This window comes from Molothrus ater, chromosome 9 (assembly GCF_012460135.2).
Source record: "Molothrus ater isolate BHLD 08-10-18 breed brown headed cowbird chromosome 9, BPBGC_Mater_1.1, whole genome shotgun sequence".
NCBI lineage: Eukaryota > Metazoa > Chordata > Aves > Passeriformes > Icteridae > Molothrus > Molothrus ater.
In genome coordinates this window covers 7,562,039-7,582,407 of record NC_050486.2, presented here as the reverse complement: position 1 = coordinate 7,582,407, position 20,369 = coordinate 7,562,039, and the positions used below count along the sequence as shown (strand labels likewise).

General features: G+C 48.6%; 2 protein-coding genes across 9 annotated transcripts in view; one reads left to right on the top strand and one right to left on the bottom strand.

The window, feature by feature from the left end:
• The window catches only part of SMG7 (SMG7 nonsense mediated mRNA decay factor), a 56,529-nt gene extending 47,190 nt beyond the window's left edge, over window positions 1-9,339 (top strand). For 4 of the 8 annotated variants that reach the window (XM_036388049.2, XM_036388046.2, XM_036388050.2 and 1 more), the window contains 7 exons: window positions 238-603; window positions 2,078-2,227; window positions 4,264-4,344; window positions 4,897-5,065; window positions 6,350-6,520; window positions 6,630-6,781; window positions 7,272-9,339. In XM_036388049.2, coding sequence (XP_036243942.1) covers window positions 238-603; window positions 2,078-2,227; window positions 4,264-4,344; window positions 4,897-5,065; window positions 6,350-6,520; window positions 6,630-6,781; window positions 7,272-7,385 — 1,203 coding nt within the window. In that variant the 3' untranslated portion in view covers window positions 7,386-9,339. The remainder of the gene's footprint in view (window positions 1-237; window positions 604-2,077; window positions 2,228-4,263; window positions 4,345-4,896; window positions 5,066-6,349; window positions 6,521-6,629; window positions 6,782-7,271) is intronic. The other 4 variants (XM_036388048.2, XM_036388047.2, XM_036388052.2 and 1 more) reach the window with 3 other exon arrangements.
• A 1,059-nt stretch (window positions 9,340-10,398) lies between these two features.
• NCF2 (neutrophil cytosolic factor 2) lies at window positions 10,399-18,608 on the bottom strand. Its single transcript, XM_036387916.1, has 14 exons — window positions 18,435-18,608; window positions 17,907-17,989; window positions 17,494-17,602; window positions 17,165-17,299; window positions 16,743-16,850; window positions 15,753-15,812; window positions 14,913-14,956; window positions 14,665-14,806; window positions 14,311-14,373; window positions 13,869-13,975; window positions 12,091-12,261; window positions 11,909-12,020; window positions 11,525-11,687; window positions 10,399-10,569 (listed from the first exon to the last, which is right to left on the bottom strand). The coding sequence occupies exons 1-14, from the start codon at window positions 18,606-18,608 to the stop codon at window positions 10,472-10,474; spliced, it is 1,569 nt and encodes a 522-aa protein (XP_036243809.1). The 3' UTR covers window positions 10,399-10,471.
• Between the last annotated feature and the right edge of the window lie 1,761 nt (window positions 18,609-20,369).

The window sequence follows — 20,369 nt, the reverse complement described above, 5'->3', positions numbered from 1 at the left end:
GCTTTTGGGTTAAAAGGTACTGGATGGAGTAAGGATTATACTTGGCTGTTGGTTTAAAGCTTGACTAGAGAGCATTAGATGCCTATGGAAATTGCTTTTGATGAATAACATAGACATTCCACAAACATTCTGATTTACTATCATGCATGAGCCAGGCTGACAACTTGGATGGAGTTAAGCATTCAGGTAACATGGATTGTTCCTCCCTGCTGGTGAAATCCTGTGTCTCTGCCTCAGTATCCACAGACAGACTCGTCGAAGCAGCTCTGGAACCCCCCTCAAGTCCAAGGCTCCCTGGGGAAGATCATGTCTGTAAAGCAGCCCTATTACCTGCAGGCCCAGGACCCTCTTAAACTCTTTGAACAGTCATTACAGCCTCCTGTGATGCAACAGCAACCTCTGGAGAAAAAAATGAAGCCTTTCCCAATGGAGCCATATAACCAGAACCCCTCAGAAGTCAAGGTGCCAGAATATTACTGGGACTCTTCCTATGGCATGACGGACAACAGGGTGATGAGCCAGCAGTCGGGCATGGACCGCAGGGGGAAGCGGCAGGGAGTGTTCCGCTCCGAGCAGGATGCTGTCTCCAGGATGACCTTTGAGGTAAGAGCCATGCTGCAAGTGGGGAAAACTAAAGCTCTGATATTCCTGGCAGCTCTTGGCATTTCCCTGTTTCAGGAATGCCCTGTGGTCCCAAGTAGGTCAATGTAAACTTATTTAGAAGAGACCTGAGCATCAGTACCTGGGGTTCCAGCACAAAGTAATGAATTCCCCATTTTAGCAGGCTGTGTGTAGTATCAGTCTCTTGAAGATTTGGTTTCAAGTAGATGTAAGTCTTGTTCAGTATGGATGTGACATCCATCTCTGTGCTCTGTCTGCCAGGTTGAGAAACATGGCAACTGATAGTTTTGGGGAAGATTCTTGTCTGCAACTGGTGAAAACCATAACAGCCACCCAAATAATTGCAGTTGAATTATTGCACTTTAGGTGAACTCCTAACACTGCTGTAGTGAATTGAATGGCTGAGGCTACAATAGGTTGAGCAATCAAGGATGGTAGCAGTGGTCTTGTCTTGGGATTTTTTTGTTTGCTTGTTCTTGAAAATCCCGCCACACTGAGGGAGCTAAATGGCTTCCTTAGCTCCCAGTTGCAGTAAATGGAATACTTTACTTCTGTTCATATGATCGTGCTTCATGTGGGTGTTTATAAATCCTCTAATCTCTGTTATTTATTAACAGTCCTAGAGTCATCTGTGAGTGCTTTTGGTGATGTTTATAAGGAAGCTTAAACAGAGGCCTTTTAAACCTTTGGTTGGGTGTGCCTCTGTAAATGCACTCAGGACATGGAGAAGGTCAGCTGATATCACTTGGCTTTTCCTTCCAAGAGAAAAGCCAGACAGTGTACAGGAGTACAATGTACAGTACTACCCTGCTGTCAGGTTGTGGTTTTTGGGTGGAGACAGGGTCAAAGCGTTGTCTTTATCCTAAAAGGGAAACCTTACCAAGGTGCCAGCACGTTGTGCTGCAGAGAGAAGCTATGCCTGTGATGCTTGTGCTTTAAGCATCCTTCTTTACAAAAGTAAAGATGTCCAGTCTGACCAGCACTGAGCAGATTTTACTGGCCCAGGGGGCTGGTCAGCTGTGTGTTGGCATAGTAGCTGTGACCAGTGGAAATGAGTCTCATGGAATCTAAACTCCACAAGCAGAGAAAAGGAGATGATGCAAACATAATTCTACTTGAAACCTAAGTTACTCCCAGGTCAGCTGTAGAAGAATGATGAAAAGGTTTTGTTTGTTGCCCTTGCATGTGGAAGCAGGTTCAGTGTGTGGCATGGATGCAAGGGGAAGCACTGGCTCAGCTGATTAAGGCTCCCTGCTGTCACTTGGGTGCGTGGTCCTCTCCCTGTGCACATTTGGCTGCGTGGTTGTTTCTGCTCAGAGTTCTCAGTGTGTGCCTCAGTGCGATTCTCACCTCACCCTCTGCATGCTGCTTTCTGCCTTCCTCTTGCTGTTCTCTCTCCTGCTCTGGCTGTTCTTTCTGCCTTCTGTTGTCTCACTGTGCTCATTTCTGTCACTAGGACCCCAAGAGCTCCCCTCTGCTTCCTCCGGACCTGTTAAAGAGTCTGGCTGCCTTGGAGGAGGAGGAAGAGCTGATTTTCTCTAATCCTCCTGATCTTTACCCAGCTCTGCTGGGGCCTCTCGCCTCTCTTCCTGGACGAAGCCTCTTTGTATGTATTTGATGTAATACTGCTGCTTCTCACTCTTAACTGGCATCTCTTTCTTCTGTGAAATTATAAGAAATGTGAAATTCCTTTCTCTCCCCCATACCTCCTGTCTACTTTCCTGCCTCACCTTTGAGCTGGTTTTCACAGGGGTGAAAACAGCAGCTTTTGGCCTGAATCTGGGCCTGCTAATCTGTTCAGAAATCAGAAACTGTGGGGTTTTTGTAAGTACATTCCACAGGAGAGGTGTTGATACATCATGATACATCGTTTAATGCACTTGCTCTTCTGCAGTTGTATGGGTTTAGTAATAAAGAGTGGGGACACTGATAGAGCTGTGGGGAGTCATCAGAACCAGGGTGTAGTGACAGGACAAGGGGGAATGGCTTCAAACTGACAGAGGATAGGTGTAGATGAGAGACTAGGAAGAAGTTTTTCCCTGTGACATTGAGGAGAAGCTATGGTCACCCCATCCCTGGAAGCGTCCAAGGCCAGGTTGGATGGGGCTTGGAGCAACCTGGGATAGTGGAAGGTGTCCCTGGGCAGTGGAGTGGAATGAGATGAGTTTTAAGGTCCTTTCCAGCCTAAGCCATTCTGCAATTCTGTGATATGATTCTGTGGTTATAATCTGCATATAAACATTCCGTAGAGGCAGGGGGATGCTGTCCATATTCAATGCAGATGAGATTCTTTAAAAAGAAGGATGGCTTTGGAAGAAAATAGCAATTAACTGGATAAATACACAATAACTCTTATAGAAATACAGTTATTTTTGACAAAGGGGCTTTTTTCCTACTTTTTTTTGTATTAAAACCTTCCTAGTTCACTAGCTGGGAGGTCTCAGAGCTGTTGAATTTTTAAACTGCCTCTGAAAGTACAGCATGCCTTTCTGCTATGGCTACAAGCATGTTCATTAAATCATACTCATTCAGATTAGTAGCTGTAACAAAGAATTATTTGTGACCACTCAAAATCTCTGATTAAGTCTCTTCCTCAGTTCTTTTACCTGTCATCCCAAGGAGCCAGTTGCAAAAGATACTAATTTCTGTCTCATTAGATAACTTTGCTAAGAAACTAATAGCTGCTGCTTTAGCAGCTTCCTTTGAAGCTCCTGCTGTTGTGTCTGCTGCTAAGTGGAAGGAAATCCTTCGCTGTGCAAGCCGTGTGGATATGCAGAGTGGGAATTTTGTCTGGCTTTTAAAACGTGCTTTCAAAGTAATGAGCTGTCACTTTGAAAATCTAACAAGCTAGGGGCTGCTTGCCAAGAAAATGAGGCTGTTTGTCTTAAGTTTACAGGATGAAAGCAAAAATATTCTAGGTACTGTGGCTGTGTTAAAGACAGAGAGATGCTAGTTCTGGGGTTTGTGGTTTGAATAATAAATTTTAAAGTATCTGACATGCTGAGCTGGTGAGAGTGCAAGAGGGGGTTTATTTGTAACAAGGCTACAGCTTTTATTTTGGTTCATGCACATTTTTACTTATAGTTTTACTAATTCTGTGGCTTGGTGATGCAGATCCTAGATTTGGTGATGTTCATTGTCTACCAGGCAAGCTTGGTAATTTTTCTTTGGTTTCTGTCAGTGATAACTTAGCTATTTTTTCTCTGAATAGGCTCATTTCAGAGACAGTTTTTCACTCCTTAATCATAGTAAGAACCAAACAGAAAGACAAGAAGTATTATGCTGGAAATAACAACTGTGTGAGAGGGAGGTGGCATAAATGATGCAAAATAGGTCATGGTCTGTAATCTCCCCTTTAGATGTATCAGACTATTAGACTTTGCATTTGAAAACCTGTTCTGGGTCTGAGACTCTCAGCTGCAATGTTTGTTGATTTGTAGATTATTAATTACAGGGAGTAGGAAAACTACTGATTTTTGCACTTGTTAGCTCGCCTCCCCTGTCCTCCAAGGTGCTGGAGGTAAAATGCAAGACAAGTTGTAAATGTGACCAAAACCACTCTGGCAGTTTCTGATTACACACTTTCCTCCTGGTCCCTACACTGAGCACTAACTGTCCTTTTCCCCTTTTTGGTTTCTTAAGAAGTCCCTGCTGGAAAAACCATCAGAATTGATGTCTCAGTCATCATCTTTCCTGTCCCTCAGTGGCTTTTCTCTAAATCAGGTGAGTGTGAACCAGAGTCCAACACCTTTTGCTGTTTCAGCTTGTGGTTAAGCCAGTGGAAAACCTGAAAGAAATCCACATTGATGTGTAATTCCACTCTGTATCAACTCTAATCTTTGCCTTTATCAGTTTTCTTCCCAAATTCATCTTAGCTATATCTCTGCAGATCTTACTGAGTTCAGGGGCTCTTTGCTCTTAGTGAAGTCATGAAATTGACTGAAAAGGTGCATTTCAGGGTGCTATGGGTGTGTAGGTTTTTATTTCCAGAGCAGTGAATTACCTGTTCTCTTCCAGAGAATTGAGCAGGGTCTTGATAGAACTTCTCTGAGTACTGGGAATCAAGATTTTGTGAGGACTTTGCAGTTCAGCCAGGAGAAATCTGTCCTGATTCAGAATGTGATGGACTTAAATTAAATGGTCAAAGAAGATGGGGCTAGGAAGTGAAAAAGGAATTAGGAACTATTTTGAACTATAATTGTTTCCTTTGTACAGTCTCAGTGTTTGAAATAAGTCTAACACATAAGCTCTCATACTGTTTGGTGTTTTTTTCAGGAAAGATACCCAAACAACAGCATGTTCAATGAGGTATATGGAAAAAACATCAATACCAGCACAAAAACAGAAGTCACCCCTTCAGTTGCCCATCAGGAGACTTCACTCTATTCTCTCTTTGAAGGGACTCCGTGGTCTCCATCCCTTCCAGCCAGCTCAGGTAATCCTGGTACGGCATTTCTTGTGTCTAGGGATTTAAGGGGATTTGAGTTAATTCTAAACCAACTGTAAGTTATATGTAACTGGAAATTAAAAAAAAAAACAAAACCAAAAAATCCAAACTTGCTTGGCAAGATCTCTCAAGGTTTCTGTTTTACTTTATGTATCTGCAGAAATACGAGGGGATTTTGTAATTAATACAGTGTAAGAACTTGGATTTTAATTTAAGTAGTTGAGCAGGATAAATGTTGTAGGAGGTGATAAATCCTGAAATCTCTTTAACTTGGTTTCCTGACAGCCATTTGGGATTAGTGCTTTAACTCAGACATCCATATACTTCGTGTTGCATTTTTTTGGAAAAAGCAGGAGGAGCTGGATTTCATAATGCAAATATTTGAAAAAGAAACTGTATAAGGGAAGAGTGGAGGAAAATACAACAGTAGTGGGGTTTGTTGCATTTGGTTTTTTACTGTTAAGCAGCCCATAAAGCAGACCAGCTTCTTTGTTAGTAATTATCTTAAAGGCAAAACCAATTACATAATAATTTTAATCTCACTAAAAAAACAGAAGAGTGTGAGAGAGGAGTTAGTTGAATCTAAGAAAAGAGTGGATTTTAAATAACACCTGCCCTGGATGCGATCTTTGGTGGGACTTGTGCAGCCAACCAGGAGAAGCTATTGTGGGTGAAATGGATGAAGTTGCAATTGCTTTATTCTAGCAGGATTTTTGGCTCACGTGGCTTCAACTCCCTCTCCCTTCACCTCTTCATTTGCTCTGTTCTGCCTGTGGACAGCCTGCTTCATGCTCACTCTTCTCTTTTGCTCACTATTGGGTTCTGGTCTCAATTGTGTTAAGGCTCACATAAGTGTAAAACATTCTCAGATCTGGAAGTTGAAATTGTAAACTTGCAAACTCCTCAAGGTCTAATCTAATTTTCCTGTTGGTTTGTCAAGCTTGGAGACAGTTACTCTTTTAGTTTGACACAAGTTCTTCAAGAGACATGGGGGAAACTGGCTTTGCCTAGCCAGCAAAGGCTGGCTGTTCTGGTGTTCTGAGGTGTTCTGGGTTTTGTTTTTCTTGCAAGCATTAAACACAGTCGTTCTGTTCTTGTAAATTTTTCAGTCAGAATTTAAGAATTTGCATTACATTCATGTAATGGAGGGAATAAAAACTGACCTTCAGCATTGTAGCAAACTGGGTGATGGCAAAATTTGCAGCAGCACTAAGAAATTCAAAACTGGGAGGCTCCTGCTGTCTCTGCTGACCTTTTTTCCTCTTCCCTTGTAATCCCTAGATCATTCAACACCAGCCAGCCAGTCTCCTCACTCCTCCAACCCCAGCAGCTTGCCAAGCTCCCCTCCAACCCATAACCACAATTCTGTTCCTTTCTCCAACTTTGGACCCATTGGGACTCCAGACAACAGAGACCGGAGAGTCGCAGACCGCTGGAAGACAGATAAGCCAGGCAAGTGCTGGGTTCCAGGTTAACACAGAGCTGTCAGACACCATCTGATGATGCTTGTTTTGCACTGATTTTGCCATCTCACTTTGAACTTGTCTTTCTGCCATTTTAGCAATGGGAGGGTTTGGTCTGGACTATCTCCCAACAACATCGTCCTCTTCGGAGAGCAGCTGGCACCAGTCCAGTGCTCCCAGTGGTACCTGGGCAGTGCAAGGTCCTCCTGCCATGGAGGACTCCTCAGCTGTGCTTATGGAGAGCCTGAAGGTGGGTTTGGCTGGGGCTGTGCTCAGGGATGGGTCTGCAGGCTGGATGATCAAGTGATGGCCATTAGCCTGTTGGAAGTGTCAGAGTTCAGTGCCAGTTTTTCCTGCAGATTCACTTAAACGAGGCAGTGTGGGAGGCGTCGTCAATGCAGGAAGATGTCACAGATTTGCAGTTCTTGCTAATTTTGAGATTTTGTGGAACAAGCCCAGGCTGACAGAACTGGAAGAAATTCTAACATTAGCTTTGACTAGTCTAAAATTAGTAATAGTTAATGTGGGATGGATTTTTATGGTAATGAGAGGTCTGGAGGAGGATAAAATTCTTCCAGGAGCCTCTTTTTAGAAGGTCTTCTTTGAAGGCTGGTTAACTTGCGTGAAAAGCCAGGTATGAGTGATAAAGAGGGAGCACATGCAATACGGTGTCTGCTTTCCCATCTGGCAGAGGGACTGTCTGATGCAAGGAGGTGCTAGTGTTGGCTGTTTGTTTTTAGTCCATCTGGTCCAGTTCCATGATGCACCCCGGCCCCTCGGCCCTGGAGCAGCTGTTGATGCAGCAGAAGCAGAAGCAGCAGCGCGGACAAGGTGCCATGAATCCGCCGCATTGAGACAGAGGAGACAACCCTCACAACGACGGCTCCATAAACCATGGCATGTTGGGTCTGTGGGACTGGCACACACAGTCCTGTGCAGGTGGCAGCCCTCTCTTCTGTTCCTTGCTGTCAGGAGGGCGTAAGTGCTCCACCAACCCACTGAGTGTGCACAAAACGTCTGCAGTGCAAGCAAACAACATCAGGAACTCTCCCATCCCCCGGGCCCTTCGGAGGGAGAGAGGAACTGCTGTTTGGCTCACTCAGTAACCCAATATCACCGCCTCTCACCTTCTCCATTGTGCATGTCCCCAGCCACATGGGAAGTAAAAGCTGAGAGCAAAGGGCAGATGGGAGAAGCCAATGAGAACTTCTCAATCCTTTTCCTCTCTTTGGGGAGATACAATAGGAATCCATTAATGATTGCTTCGCTGACTGAGAATGTAGTTGAAATTACTCCTAAACATCTTTATTACTATCTCAGTAGTAAGATCACACTGAATTCTGTACACAGACGTGCTTCATAGTCAGTGTGTAGCAATGAAAGCCCCAGTTGCTGCTCCAGTCACAGTGGGTGGTGATGAGGTGGGGCTCTGTATCCAGGCCTAGCAAAGGAATTTCATGAAAGAGAGTCTGGCACTTGTAACTGCTTCACCCGGAGGCTTTGGGTGGGTTGGAGACTCCAGCATGAAATGTCCTTCTCTCAGTAGGTGTTTGAGCTATAAGGGGTGACATGGGGCCTCACAGCACTCTGCTGAAAAGCAAGTTAACTGCTATGGGGTTTTAAATTAATGTGTGATTCCTGTACATTTTACTGTAGCATAGTGGCTAGCCCCACAAAGGGCAGGCTAGTCTGTGCATTCACAGCCTGACTCATTTTAATAGGTAGGTAAAAAGCTTTCAATGGGTTTTTTTTTTGTTTTGTTTTGTTTCGGTTTGGTTTTGTTTTTTCTCTTTCCATCCTCCCATCTTCGCTGAACGCTCGTAGTTTCATTACCATGGCAGAAAATAATCAGGGGTCCAGCAGGGCTGGGTGAATCCGACAGCCAGCCCAGACAGCATGGGGCATCCGCACGCCCAGTGAGGCACAGGTCAGCTCTGCAGAAACCTGTCCCAGCTGCAGCCCCAGGCTTTCAGTGCCAGAAACAAATCCAAGGCACCCATGGACACACGGAAACAGCACAGTGCTGTTCATAGACGAAAAGGTGCAGAAGGGAAAAGGAAAAAAAACCGTTTTATTTGCTATTTATTAGGGGGAAGGAAGACTGGAAGTTTTGTTAAAGAAAAGGACAGCGTTTTTGTTAGATTTCCCAGGGAAGTTACAGAAACAGACTCAATGTCCATTTGCTGTTTTTAGCAGTAGGGGTTTGTGTGATGATTCAGGATCTCTGGGCTAGAATTCAGCTGCAGAACAAAGCACATGCAGGAGCCGAAGTGACGCTGGAGTCTGGGCAGCCCCAGAGAATACAAAAAGGGAAGGCGGAGGAGACCCAATACCCTCGGGGGTGCGAGAAGCTCCCTACGAGCTCCACCTGAGCAACATCACTGTTCTGTGTTGCATTTCAAAGCTGTATTTCCTTTAACAAGTCCAAAAAGTGAAGTTCCCACCCGGTGGTAATCCAGCCCACCCTGTGTGTCCCCTCCAGCCCTCCCGCTGTGTGTCCAAGCTGTGTGCCCAGGCAGCTGCGGCATCCCCGTGTTGCACCGTCACTGACTCTTGCACCCCAGACCAGGAGCACCACCTCACTCCCGGCCGGGCCAGGGCCAGCTGCACCCTTCCACTTGTGCATGAGCACCCGGCCTCGGGATGCATCTGAGCCCGCCTGCCCTCCAGCACCTGGAGGAGCAAGGCAAGGGGCCCCCAACAGAAACTGGTTTGTGTTGTAAGCTTTTTTTGTGTTTTCTGTCTGTCTGTGCAAGAACTGCAGCTGCCGAAATCAGCTTTGCCTTTAATTAAACCATGTTCTCTCCATCCAGGTCTGTGTGTAGCATTTATTTCCTGTGTGATTTGGCTTCGGGCCTTTAAAAATGCATTACTTTTCTGTAGAAGCCAGAAGAATGTTTGAAGTTTGGTTTGTTTTTTTTTTTTAATTTGAAACAGACCTAAATGAATCACAGCGATTCTGGCTTGGGCTTGGTACAGATAATTTGGTTGTGGTTTTGTGCTGCCTGTATAGTGTGTTTTACATACTGAACTAAATATGTAGGATGGGAGCAGCTTGCAAAGCTCCTCCCTAGTTGCAGACTCATCCTGGTACAGCGTGTGCAGATGGAGGGCACAGATCCTTCTGCCAATGACTTGCCTGCAGACCAGAGTGTTCACTGTTTCCATGCTTCCAGGTATGGGACAGGAAACTCCAGAGATCTTTTGGTTTTGAAATTACAGGTGTTTATTGTCTCCAGAATAAGTTCCTTTAAAAAGAAATGTGATACTTAGGTTAATGGGGCAGTGGGGTTTTCTGGACTTGTGTGATAGCCCCCTTAGCAGCTTTGAAGGAAAGCTCTGGGATTCCAGGCTGTCTTTCAAAGTTACTGTATCTTCAGACTGATCAGGAGAAACTTTGATGCACGGGTCCCAGCGCTGAAGAAAATGTGCCTGCTTTTATTGGTGGGAGTTTTAAAGTCCCTGTGAATTTGAATTGTGAGCTGGGGCAGGGTGAGGCTGTGTGGTGTCTTCTAAGTTCTTGGGCTTGGCACTGATGTTTTAGGGAAGCAAGTGCTTTCCTGGTCTGTAGCATCCTGAACTTGCCTCCCCTTTGGGATCCCCTGGCAGGGCTGCAAATGCAGGTTGCACCACCCTCTTGTGGGTGTTCCCAGCTTCTGGCATGTCTGTATAAAAGCTTTTTTAAGGATGGGGGAACATGGCAAGTCTCTTGGCAAGCACAGGATTTAGGAATGAATGTATCCCTAACAGGAATTAGCAACTTCTTAACAAGTTCCTTTTTAAGAGAACAACACAAAAGGTAAGAGAAAATATAAAGCTTTTAATACAACTAGCAATAGCATTTAAAGTTCATCTTCAGGTGCAGGGATTAACATGCAGACTACATAATGGCAACAGTTGAGTTCTTAATTTCTCTCCACAATTTCAAGTTTTTCTGAGATCACTTCTCTGGGTGTTCATTGTTGGGCTGTTGAACAAATGCAGATGGGAAGATGCCTGTCCTCCCCTTGCACTTGCCTTCAAACCAGTCTTCATTCACTGGAAGGGAAAATTGACACAGTTTTTATGACCCTATGAATGTACAGGAGCATAATGTGCTGCAGACAGGCCTGAGATCACTGGTTTATGGTGTTTCTGCTGATAAAACTTGGAGCTGTGCAGACCCAGCAGGGAGTGGAATGTGGAGGAAAGGGAGGAATGAGGAAGAGAGTGAAGTGCTAAGGTAAGAAGGAATATCATATAGGGGGAGGGAACGAAATGAGGCAAGAACCAGCTTTTTACTGGGAAATATTCAGCTCAGCAATGAAGGGGAAGGTAGGATTTTGGGTGGAGAGGGTCATCAGTATTGCGTGGTGCAAAATCTAACCTTTCAAAAGTTAGATGGGGGACTGATTGTGTACTGCTGCCAAAGCCTGCCAGCAACCAGAAATCAGTGACATAACTACAGATAGCTAAATATAAGGGGGTTTTGCCTTTAAAACTTAGTCCTGATGTCTTGATTTCACTCAGAGGCTCAAATGAGATGGGGAATGTGCCCTGTGTATCGAATTCTTCATTGATCTTCCTGAGATTTAGTCTGTACTTAAACCTCAATTCCCATAGAAACACTAAGGACTAATATTGAGCGGCTAATGAAAGATTGTACTCTTAACAAGAAAAGTAGATGAAAAAAGGTTCCAGGTGGAAGGAATTGGAGTGAGAGCCTGCTCCCATTGTGGGGATGGCAGCTAAAATGAGATATCTTCTTGAAAGAATCCACTGTGATCAATAAGCTTGAACACAGTCCAAGTGTAGCTCCTGTCTTAGATGTTCAAGGAGGGCTGTGGTGGAAATGGGAGTGATGAAAATCTGTTGGAAGTGTGTGTAACAGGGATGTGTGGATGGGAATCCCAGGGCAGAGATGGAGGGGCTCTGCTGCTGCTGCCACACCACCCTCTCTCTCACCAGAGCTGGGGGTCCCTCCCCTCTCCTGTCCCAGGAGGAGCACAATTACCTTTGGATAAAACAAGGATCATGTCTCCTGCCTGAAACTCCAGGTCTTCAGGTTGGGTGGCTTCATAACTGTACTGAGCTACAACGTGCTTTGGTCCCGTCTCCCCAGGCATTGCCTCCTGCAGTGACTCCTCTGGTTTGCTGTCTGGTACAAACCCCTCTCCCTAGGCAGGAAACAAGCTGGTGAGGACACAGCCTCTTGGTTTTCTTTCTCTGTAGCAGGGCAAGAGACATGAGCTCTGCTTCTCCTCTCCACTCGCTCTTTGCTCTTCTGCCTTTCATGAGGTTGCTGGCTTCTCTTGAAAGCCACAAACCCATGTTTGTGGCAAGGAAAAGAAAGGCAGGAGGGAAGAGAAGGTGGCTGCCCCCTGTAGCTGTCACTGACCTCTGTGCCATTGCACCAGACTGTCAGGCAGTTGTCCTTGCTCTGGCTCCAGGCTGCCTCCACGTTCTCTGCACTCAGAGTCACCAGCTCCTGGCCCTCCACAGGCTTGTACCTGGTGCAGGGGATGCAGGTGAGGGGTGCTGGAACCCAGCTCTGGCTCACTGGGGCTGGCAGTGCCTCACCTCAGCTCCGTGTGCTCGGGCTGCAGCTCCAGCTTCTTGCAAACCAGCTCCAGGAGCTCCCTGTAGGAGTGGCCTCGATCGACTCTCAGGGCCACTGTGAATTTGTAATGCACCTTGAGGACAGTTGGTTCAGCCTCCTGCAGGCAGGAAATGGGATGTCTCCTTGTGTGGCTTGGAAAGCACAGGGATGTGGAAACTGGGGTTGCCTGAGTTAATTGTGCCTCCCAAGCCGTGCTTGGACATTGGTTAGCAGACCCAGGCTCGTCCCAGGAGAGAGCTCAGTAATAGATTAGGGACTTTGCAGCAAATTCTGGCTTTGGGGTGATCAAATTAGAGCTGTGCCCACCCTCCAAGCCCCTCTTTTTTTTTTTTTTTTTTTTTTTTTTAGTTGGAATTGCTGTATCTTCCCAGTGTGACTTTCTGATGTGCTGACCATACCCAGGAGCATGTGCATTCCAGTCAAGCTCTCTCCTATTTCTTCCTTCTCAAGTGCCTCAGGTTGACTAAGAGTCATCCAGTGGCCCCCTAACCTGGGGCCTGGAGGAGAACTCACAAAAAGCAGCCCCAAGTCTCCTGGTAAAATCAGGTTTGTATGACAGGACCTCGGGGTCTGCACTCACAGGACGTTACCTTTGCTGTGTCTCTTGGCTGCACCACGGTAGCAGGAATGTAGTCTGGGGAGGAGGAAAAAGGTGGCTCAGGAGGGATGGGATAAATGTTGTATAAACACACAGCCAGACCTCCTGCAGCCCATCATGATCTCCAGCAACACCAACCAGCCCTGGAGCCAGCAGAGGTCCCTTCAATGGATACAGCACCTGCCACAGGCATTCTGTAAGATCTAGATACAACCACTGAGCAGAGGTTTTTTGGGTCTGTGCCTTCCCTCTTGCAGAGATGGGGAGCATGAAGGGTGGGGTGTCTTTCATGGGTGGATTCAAAAAATATCAACACAGAGCTGCTGGTTTTATTGTGTTTGCTCTTCTGATCTCCCTGAAAACCAAAGGCAGTCCCTGTCCTTCAGTGGGGCTGTAAAGCTAAACTCAGACCTCCAGGCAGGGTAATTTCATTCAGCTTTGTAGAAGCCTCTTCATGAGGATCTGATTTACATTTTGGCAGTGCTTTGGCACAACTGTGCTCGCTCCAGGAAGAGCCCAAGCTGCACTGTTGAATATGGTCCCACTAATAGATCTGAGATGGCTTTTGGTGCCATAAAGATATCATTGGGGTTGTTATGCCCATGAGGTGTTTGTCCTTAAGTCCATGAGCCACAGCCTTCTTCTATGTCAGCTCTACCCACGGACTCTCTACAAGGCTGCTCTGCTGGGGACATGAGCTTGGGATGTGGGACACTGTGTAGCACTAGCCAGGAATCCCCTTCACACAGCTCCTTTAAGCCTAGCTCAGCTCAAGCAGCACTGAAACTATCATGGATGCCCTGCTTGAAGGAGGAGCCTATAAGGAATCCTTTACTCCAAGCTGGTCCTTGCCCCATTCCTATCTCCAGGCCCTTTTTCTCATTACTCCCTGTGCTAATTGAAGCACAGAGGGACTTGTTTTCCTCAGGGACCCCACAGACCCTATTTTACTCCATCCTCAGCACTGCAGTTGCCGTCTCTGTCTCCCGTTGTAATGTCTCCCAGTCCTTGGCTGCAGATGGGGCCAGGGATGAGATGGAGATTAGCCCTACGCTGCTCCCAAAGGGTGAGGACGTGCTGTCTCACCCTGCTGAGGATGAGGATGTCACCCTGTGCCCCCATCCCCTCAGCTGCCCTCACTGACCTGGCGCCAGCCGCCGCGGCCTCTCCGGCACACTGCGGGTGGGTGACTCGGGGATCTCAGCTTCCACAGGGGCTTCCTCCTGTGCCATGGGAAGAGGACAGTGCTGTCAATCCCACCCTTACTGAGGGGTGGGGTGCTGCTGCCTTGTGCAGCTCCCCTCCAACCTGCTTCTCCCAAAGTCTGGGTCTTGAACAGGGGAGGGGTCCCTTAGCTAGATCCATTATCTCTCCAGCATTGCCAACCACCGCTAGGGTGACACCAACACAGATTTTGCAGGTCTCTGAGCTCATGATAAGGTGACCATGGGCCAGAAGAACCAACCCCAGCATCATGAGGGGGAGGGAGTCACATATATGGGTCCCCCTGGGAGGCAGGTGATAGGTGAATATTTCAAGATCTGCCCTCCCCAGGACACCATTTCCTCCTGGGCCGCCTCACCTGGATATGCAGCTTATTCTGGAGCTCCACAGGCTCGAGGAAGTTGCAGGGCACAATCCCTTTCTGCAGGGGGAGGAGAGATGAGTAGTGATTGCTTGGCAAGAAGGCAGCCTGCTGCTGGAGGACACAACTGGATGTGTCCTCACCCTCCCTGCATCCAGGAGGGTCCTGAGGCTTGAAGTTCAGTTTCTGCAGGTTGGGTGGATTTCACTGAACCCTGTGGCCTAAGCCAGGGTGGACATAAGGCACTTTAGTCAGCAAGTTACTTAATTACTGTTGGCAGGCCTCTGCCTCTGCAGAATCTCAGCCATGATCTGCTGTCTGCCCCTCCTGTCCAGCACACTCCTGGTATACCTTTCCATTGAACATCACTGTAGCCCAATTGTCCTTCTCTTTCTTCAGGACAAAGACAATGTTTCCTGGCAGGACCTGCAGCTCCTCCTCGGTCTCGGGAATGAACTCGTACATGACACGGTGTGGCTGCCCTCTGAGGGCCCTGGGTGTGGGAGCAGTGCACAGGTCAGCAATGTTGGCACTGCTGTGTGAGTGCAGGATGGGGTTGTGCCTGGCTGCATGCGTTATCCATCTTTTATCCAACTTACCTGAGGATTTCTGGGGTCTTGGGCCTGGGTGGAGGACCAGAGGCCTGCCAAGAGGAAGACAAAAAGGAAAATACCAGTAACCCGGAGGATTTCGTTTGCTTTGCAGAAATGTCCTGCAGACTTTTACCATGCCCTCACCCCAACACTGTTCCTTCCTCCACACACAAGTGCCCTAAGTGTCATGAGGAATATCACTGGCTTTGTTCCTTCTAAGGAACAGTTTACACATTCTTCAACCTACAGTTGTTTTTTAAAGGCACAATCCTCTTTTCACTCCTGATTTTAGTTTCAGTTCACAGAGGATTTAAATTGTCAACACTGTCTGCATTGAGAAGGTTGTCATTTGTCTTGTGCAGTGGCGCTGTGCTGTGTTTCCCCATATCCACCCAAAAACCTCCTGGAAAAACTCTTGCCACATTTAGGAATGGGAAGATGCCATTACATCATCTGGAAAATGGCATGGGAAATGCAAAGGAGTTGTGGAATGGGCAGGAGGGTGCAAAGTGAGAGCAAAACTGCCATTGTTAGGCTGAGGATCCCTAATGAATCCTTTGGGGAGGGTCAGAGACAGCTCCCTGCAGAGAGCCATCACCCCACCCACTGCTTCCCCGTGCAGGGAACCAGCCTAACCTCAGCCCCAGCTGTGGGTGGGTGTGGCATGAGCTTCCCGATGGTGGAGGGAGAAGTGGATCCGTGGAAGCAGTGCCTGCCTCCTCCCCACGGCGGTGGCACAGAGTTCAGGGTGCTAAGGGCGCTGTTTGCTCCCCAGTGTGGATGAGAGCCCCGCCATGGCACCCTGCCCTGAGCAGGCTGTTCGTGCTGCTCACTGACAGACCTTACCTGGGGCTGCAGGGGAGCAAATCCTGAAAAATCGTCCTTGTCCACCACAGAGGCCACCACCTAGAGCCAGAGACAAAGAGTGACTTGGTGCCCCTAGACCCCTCTCAGACCTCTGATGTCCACTCTGCTCCTTTGCTGTTGGCCAAGCCAAGATGCTCAGGATGCTTTAAGCTCAGGAGATGCTATGATATTAGGCTAAGCATCTTGGACTGAGTGCCTCTGGTACCAAAGCTTCCCTCTCAGCTGTGGTAAGTTTTCTGCTCTTAGCCTGGCTGTTTCTGTGGTTTGAGGTGTTAAAACCTAAAAGTTTCCTATTCTGTTTTAATCTGTTTTAAATGTTGAAGGGAGCCAAAGTATCTAGCTCAAGCCCATACCTCCTACAGGTGACCTTAAATGTAATTTAGAAAGTTGATACATGTTTTTGTGCATGTTTCTGGCACTCAAAGAGCTGCCTGGCTCTCAGCTCTCTGATTCCCCTGTGCCTGGTTCCTTTTCTGGATGAGTGCTGCCTCCCAGGGCCTGAACCCAGAGGTGGTATCCCAGTGACTGGATTTTGCACACTCACAGAAAAAAGCTTGCTTGCTTATCTGAGTTGAAGCTGGAGGTTGGTTGTGGGTCTCAAATGTTAAACAGCTCCTTTCCCCCCACCCCTGAAAATGCCTTGGCTTGAGCTGAAGCTCCAGTGGGATCATTCCAGCTCATTGCTGACTATCCCTCATGTCTCACTAAAGAGACAAACTAGAAATAGGCCATGCTCAGCAGGAACATGTTTTTAGCTCTTGTATTCTTGCAGTCTCCCTGTTTCCCATGAGATCTCTGTGTGCCATCCCTCTCTCCATGTCTGGCAGATCCCTGAGGCAGAGACCAGCTCCTTGTCTCTGGCTGCCTACCAGGCAGCAGACAGCAGCCCAGAGGGATGATGAGAAGGCAGTCAATAGCTCTTCTCAACCCACAGGCTTGGCCTGAATAAGTAGTATAGATCTTTCTTACCATTGCCTTTCCCAGGTAGTCCTTCTTCTCCAGCTGAGCCACTTGCTTCTCATTTGGCCTGAACAGCTTCCCTGCAGGAATGGCCACCAGCTCATAGAGCTTCTGCTTCTGTAGCACAGACAAGTCATGGAGACTTTGGAGGTGAGAGCAGGGACTGATGAATGTCCCTTCTGCCCTGGGCTTGGGTGCTGCTCCAGCATGCAGCATGCACCACCATGACAGCCCAATCCCAGCCCAGGTATGGTCCATGGAATCCATCTTCCCATCCCTGCCTCCCCAGTGACCCAAAGCTCTTCCCACAGACTTGTGTCCCACTACAATATCCATTGCCACGGCTTTTTAATCCTGCTAAAAGCTGGATGTGCTGTCAGTGGGATTTCCCTCCCTCTCCCTGTGGGGCTGTGGGACCTGCTCCTCCATACCAGGATGGCTTCCATTGCCCTGTCTATCTTGTTGTGCTGGGGCTCACTCTTCATGCTCATGGCCAGGGTCAGATGCTCCTCAGCCTTCTCCCAGTTCTCTGTTGTGGCATACACCAGTGCAATGTTGTAGAGAATCTGCTGGAGGGATGGGAGCAAGGAAAAGAGCTCTTGGAGCAGCCAGAGCTGCCAGGAAAGGAAAGGACAGTGGGGCAATGGCACCGCACCCGCGTGCTTGGTTTTTGCAAGGTACAAAAGAGGCTGGCTGTCTCCTCTTTAGGATGCAGGAGAGCAGAGCTTTGGGATCCAGCTGGTGGCCAGGTGTGTCTCACCTCGCAGGCAAAGAGCCGGTAGTGCAGCCCCAGGATCTTGTAGTCGATGAGCTGGTTGCCTCGCAGCTGGGCCAGCGCCTCTTTGAAATCCTCAATGGCCTTTCCGTGGCTGGGGAGCAGAGGATGAAGGTGTCACCAGCTCATGGTGGCAACCTGCCTGCCTCTAAGCCTGTACTCAGACTTGGTGAGTTCAGGGTCTCCTCTCTATCCTTGCAGTGTTTCAGACACCCCAGGAAAGGAGAGAGGTTCTGAGGCTCATGTTAATCCCAGGACTGCAGTGCTGAAGAGTAGGAGCCTATTTGACCTCGGTTTCAGTCTGGGCTCTGGGGCACCAACCTGCCTGGGGCCATCCTCAGGTGAAGGCTGGCATCTCTGTAAGTGGCAAGAATGAAACTTGAAACCTTTCCACTCACTTCTGGCTCCGGTAAAACACGGTCCCCCGCTGGAAATAAGCCACAGCCAGGTGCTTGTCGCAGCCGATGCTCCGGGTGAACGCCTGCAGAGGTAGGAGTGGGGCAAAGGGGGGTAAAAAGGGGACACCTTAAAAAAGCTGAGGGCATAGAGCAGTTGTAGCTATCCTGCCTTAGCCAAGCAGCCCAAGCTCGGCTCTGTGGGCTGTGTCTCCCTGCAGCACTGGGCACTGGGTGGGGGAGAGCCTGGACCAGGCTCCTGGGCTTTTTTGAGCTGCAGCCATCTGCCAGCATGGTCACCGCCTGGAGAGATGGAGAGTGAACAGTGAGCCGTGTACCACTGCTGCTGCCTCACCTCTGATTCACTGGCAGAACAGGTTTGGCAACCTAGGGCTGTCCCCTTCCTCACAGCTTTAAAAGGTCCCGAATCCATCCCTTAGAGCGTGATCCTTTTAATTCATTCCTTCCCCACCATGTCCTGGGCAAGTCCCAGAGGGGAGAGGATGAGCGGCCCTCGGGGCTGTACCTTACCTCCTCCGCCTCCGCCAGCTTCCCCAGGACAAGCTGGATGCAGCCGATGTTAAAGCAGATTTTGGCAGGGGGGTTCTGGACGGCCGAGAAGGCATCCAGGGCAGCGCTCCACTCCTTCCTGCCCGCAGCACACACCCCTTCTTGCCACAGCCGGATCGTCTCCACCAGGGACATGGCGTGGTGGGAGAGGGATGCAGGATCCCCGTGTCGTCTCGCCTCTGTCCCTGTCCTTCCTTGTGGCGCAGCTCGGCCTCTCTGGCTCCCTTCTGCCTGCACTTCTGCCTTCCCCCCGCCGTGTCACAAACCCGGCAGGAAGTGGCCCCGCTCGCATCAGCCCCGGCATGGGGAAGTGGGGCAGAGGCTGCTCTGACACAGCGAGCGGGTGTCCATGGGCTGCATCCCTGCTCCTCTCGGGCAGCCGCTCCTCGCCTGCTCGGGTTGTGATCTTCCCGCTTTTACATTAGGAGCCATGGATTTTGTCAGCTGGGTAGCTCATCAGGTCAAATTTCAGGCTGCAAACTCCCAGGATGAGCGCTGGGCTGCTGCTGCTGCTGCTGCGGGCGCCTCGGTGCCCTGCAAAGCGCAGCCTCATCATTGCTGAGCGGTTCCTGCAGACAATTCCTGGCCGGCACAGCTGGGCTGGGGCTCCCCTGCCTGCCTGAGTGGGGAGGTGAATTGGGGCCCAAGGAAACCCTTGGTCCTTCCCGACCCCACCGTGTTGTCCCTGTGTGGAGTTCCCTGCTAAGGGCCCATGGAGCTGCCCATGGATGAGGTTCCTGGGGCAGCGGCCGTGCTGCACCATGCCCCCAGGGCTCAGCCCATCATCTCTTCTGTCCAGGTGTTTTAGGGCCAAGGAAGCATAACTGGCTCTGGAGCACTGCTGGGAGCACGAGATGAGCACGGGGCACGTGGTGACAGCAGAATTCTGACCTGATGCTGACTCACAGGTTTGGAGCACATGGTTTTTAGGCATTTTTGGAAGTACTTTGCCTCTGCCCCATCTACAAGCAATGTATATTTTGTAAGAGCTTAAAATATGTCAGCAAGACTCAGCCCTTGTGCCTTTACCAAAACTTCCCTAGCAAATTACATAACTCCAGCAGTGGGAGGGAGGCTGGGAGGTGACTTCTGAGTACTGCTGATGGAGAAACCTGTGCCCCTGAGCAGCAAAGACTGGGGTTTTAATCCAAAGTAGGACCAAACAGAACTCTCAGCCTGGGGCTCTCTGCCTCTCCAGCTGTATGTGTGCCCTCAGCATCCCCCCTGCCTCCTATGGGCTTCCCACAGGAGCATGGAAGACTCTCTGATCTCCAGGAAAGCAAGCTGAAGTGATGCCCAGGTAAAAGGGCAGGAATAACAACATGGTGAGTGTAAAAACACACCTCTAGGTGCCTTTTCTGATTCCTGTGAGGGATGGGAGACACCATGAAGCAGCAAATGGTTCACCTTATTGAAGGCTTAATTTCCTGCTCATTTAATTATCTGAATTGGGGCACTGCTCAGTCAGGTTTATCCCAAAAGCAGTACAAGGGGAGCTGGAGGAGGATGAGAGATCATCCCCATTGTAATGCTCACAGCAGCTGTCCTTCTGCCTGGGTATTTGTAAGCTAACAGTGAGATTTCAGAGCTGTGATAAACACAGCCCTTTTAGCAAGAGTGAGTCTCTTGTTCCCCTTTCTCTGCCCAAAGCTGACTCAGTAGGTAAACTCGTTTCTTCTACGATAACGTCCGACAGGAAGTGAGTAACAGAGATGGTGACATTTCCTGTGGAAGACTTGGAATCCAGCAAACCCAGTTCACCAATAGGTGGGTCAGAAATAGAGAAATGTCCAAAATCCAGCTGGGGTGCAGTGCACAGGTTTTGACTTTGTACAGCTACAATATGTACAAGCTCATAATTTCTGAAGGGTCAAAAAAAGACTGATTCAGGCACAA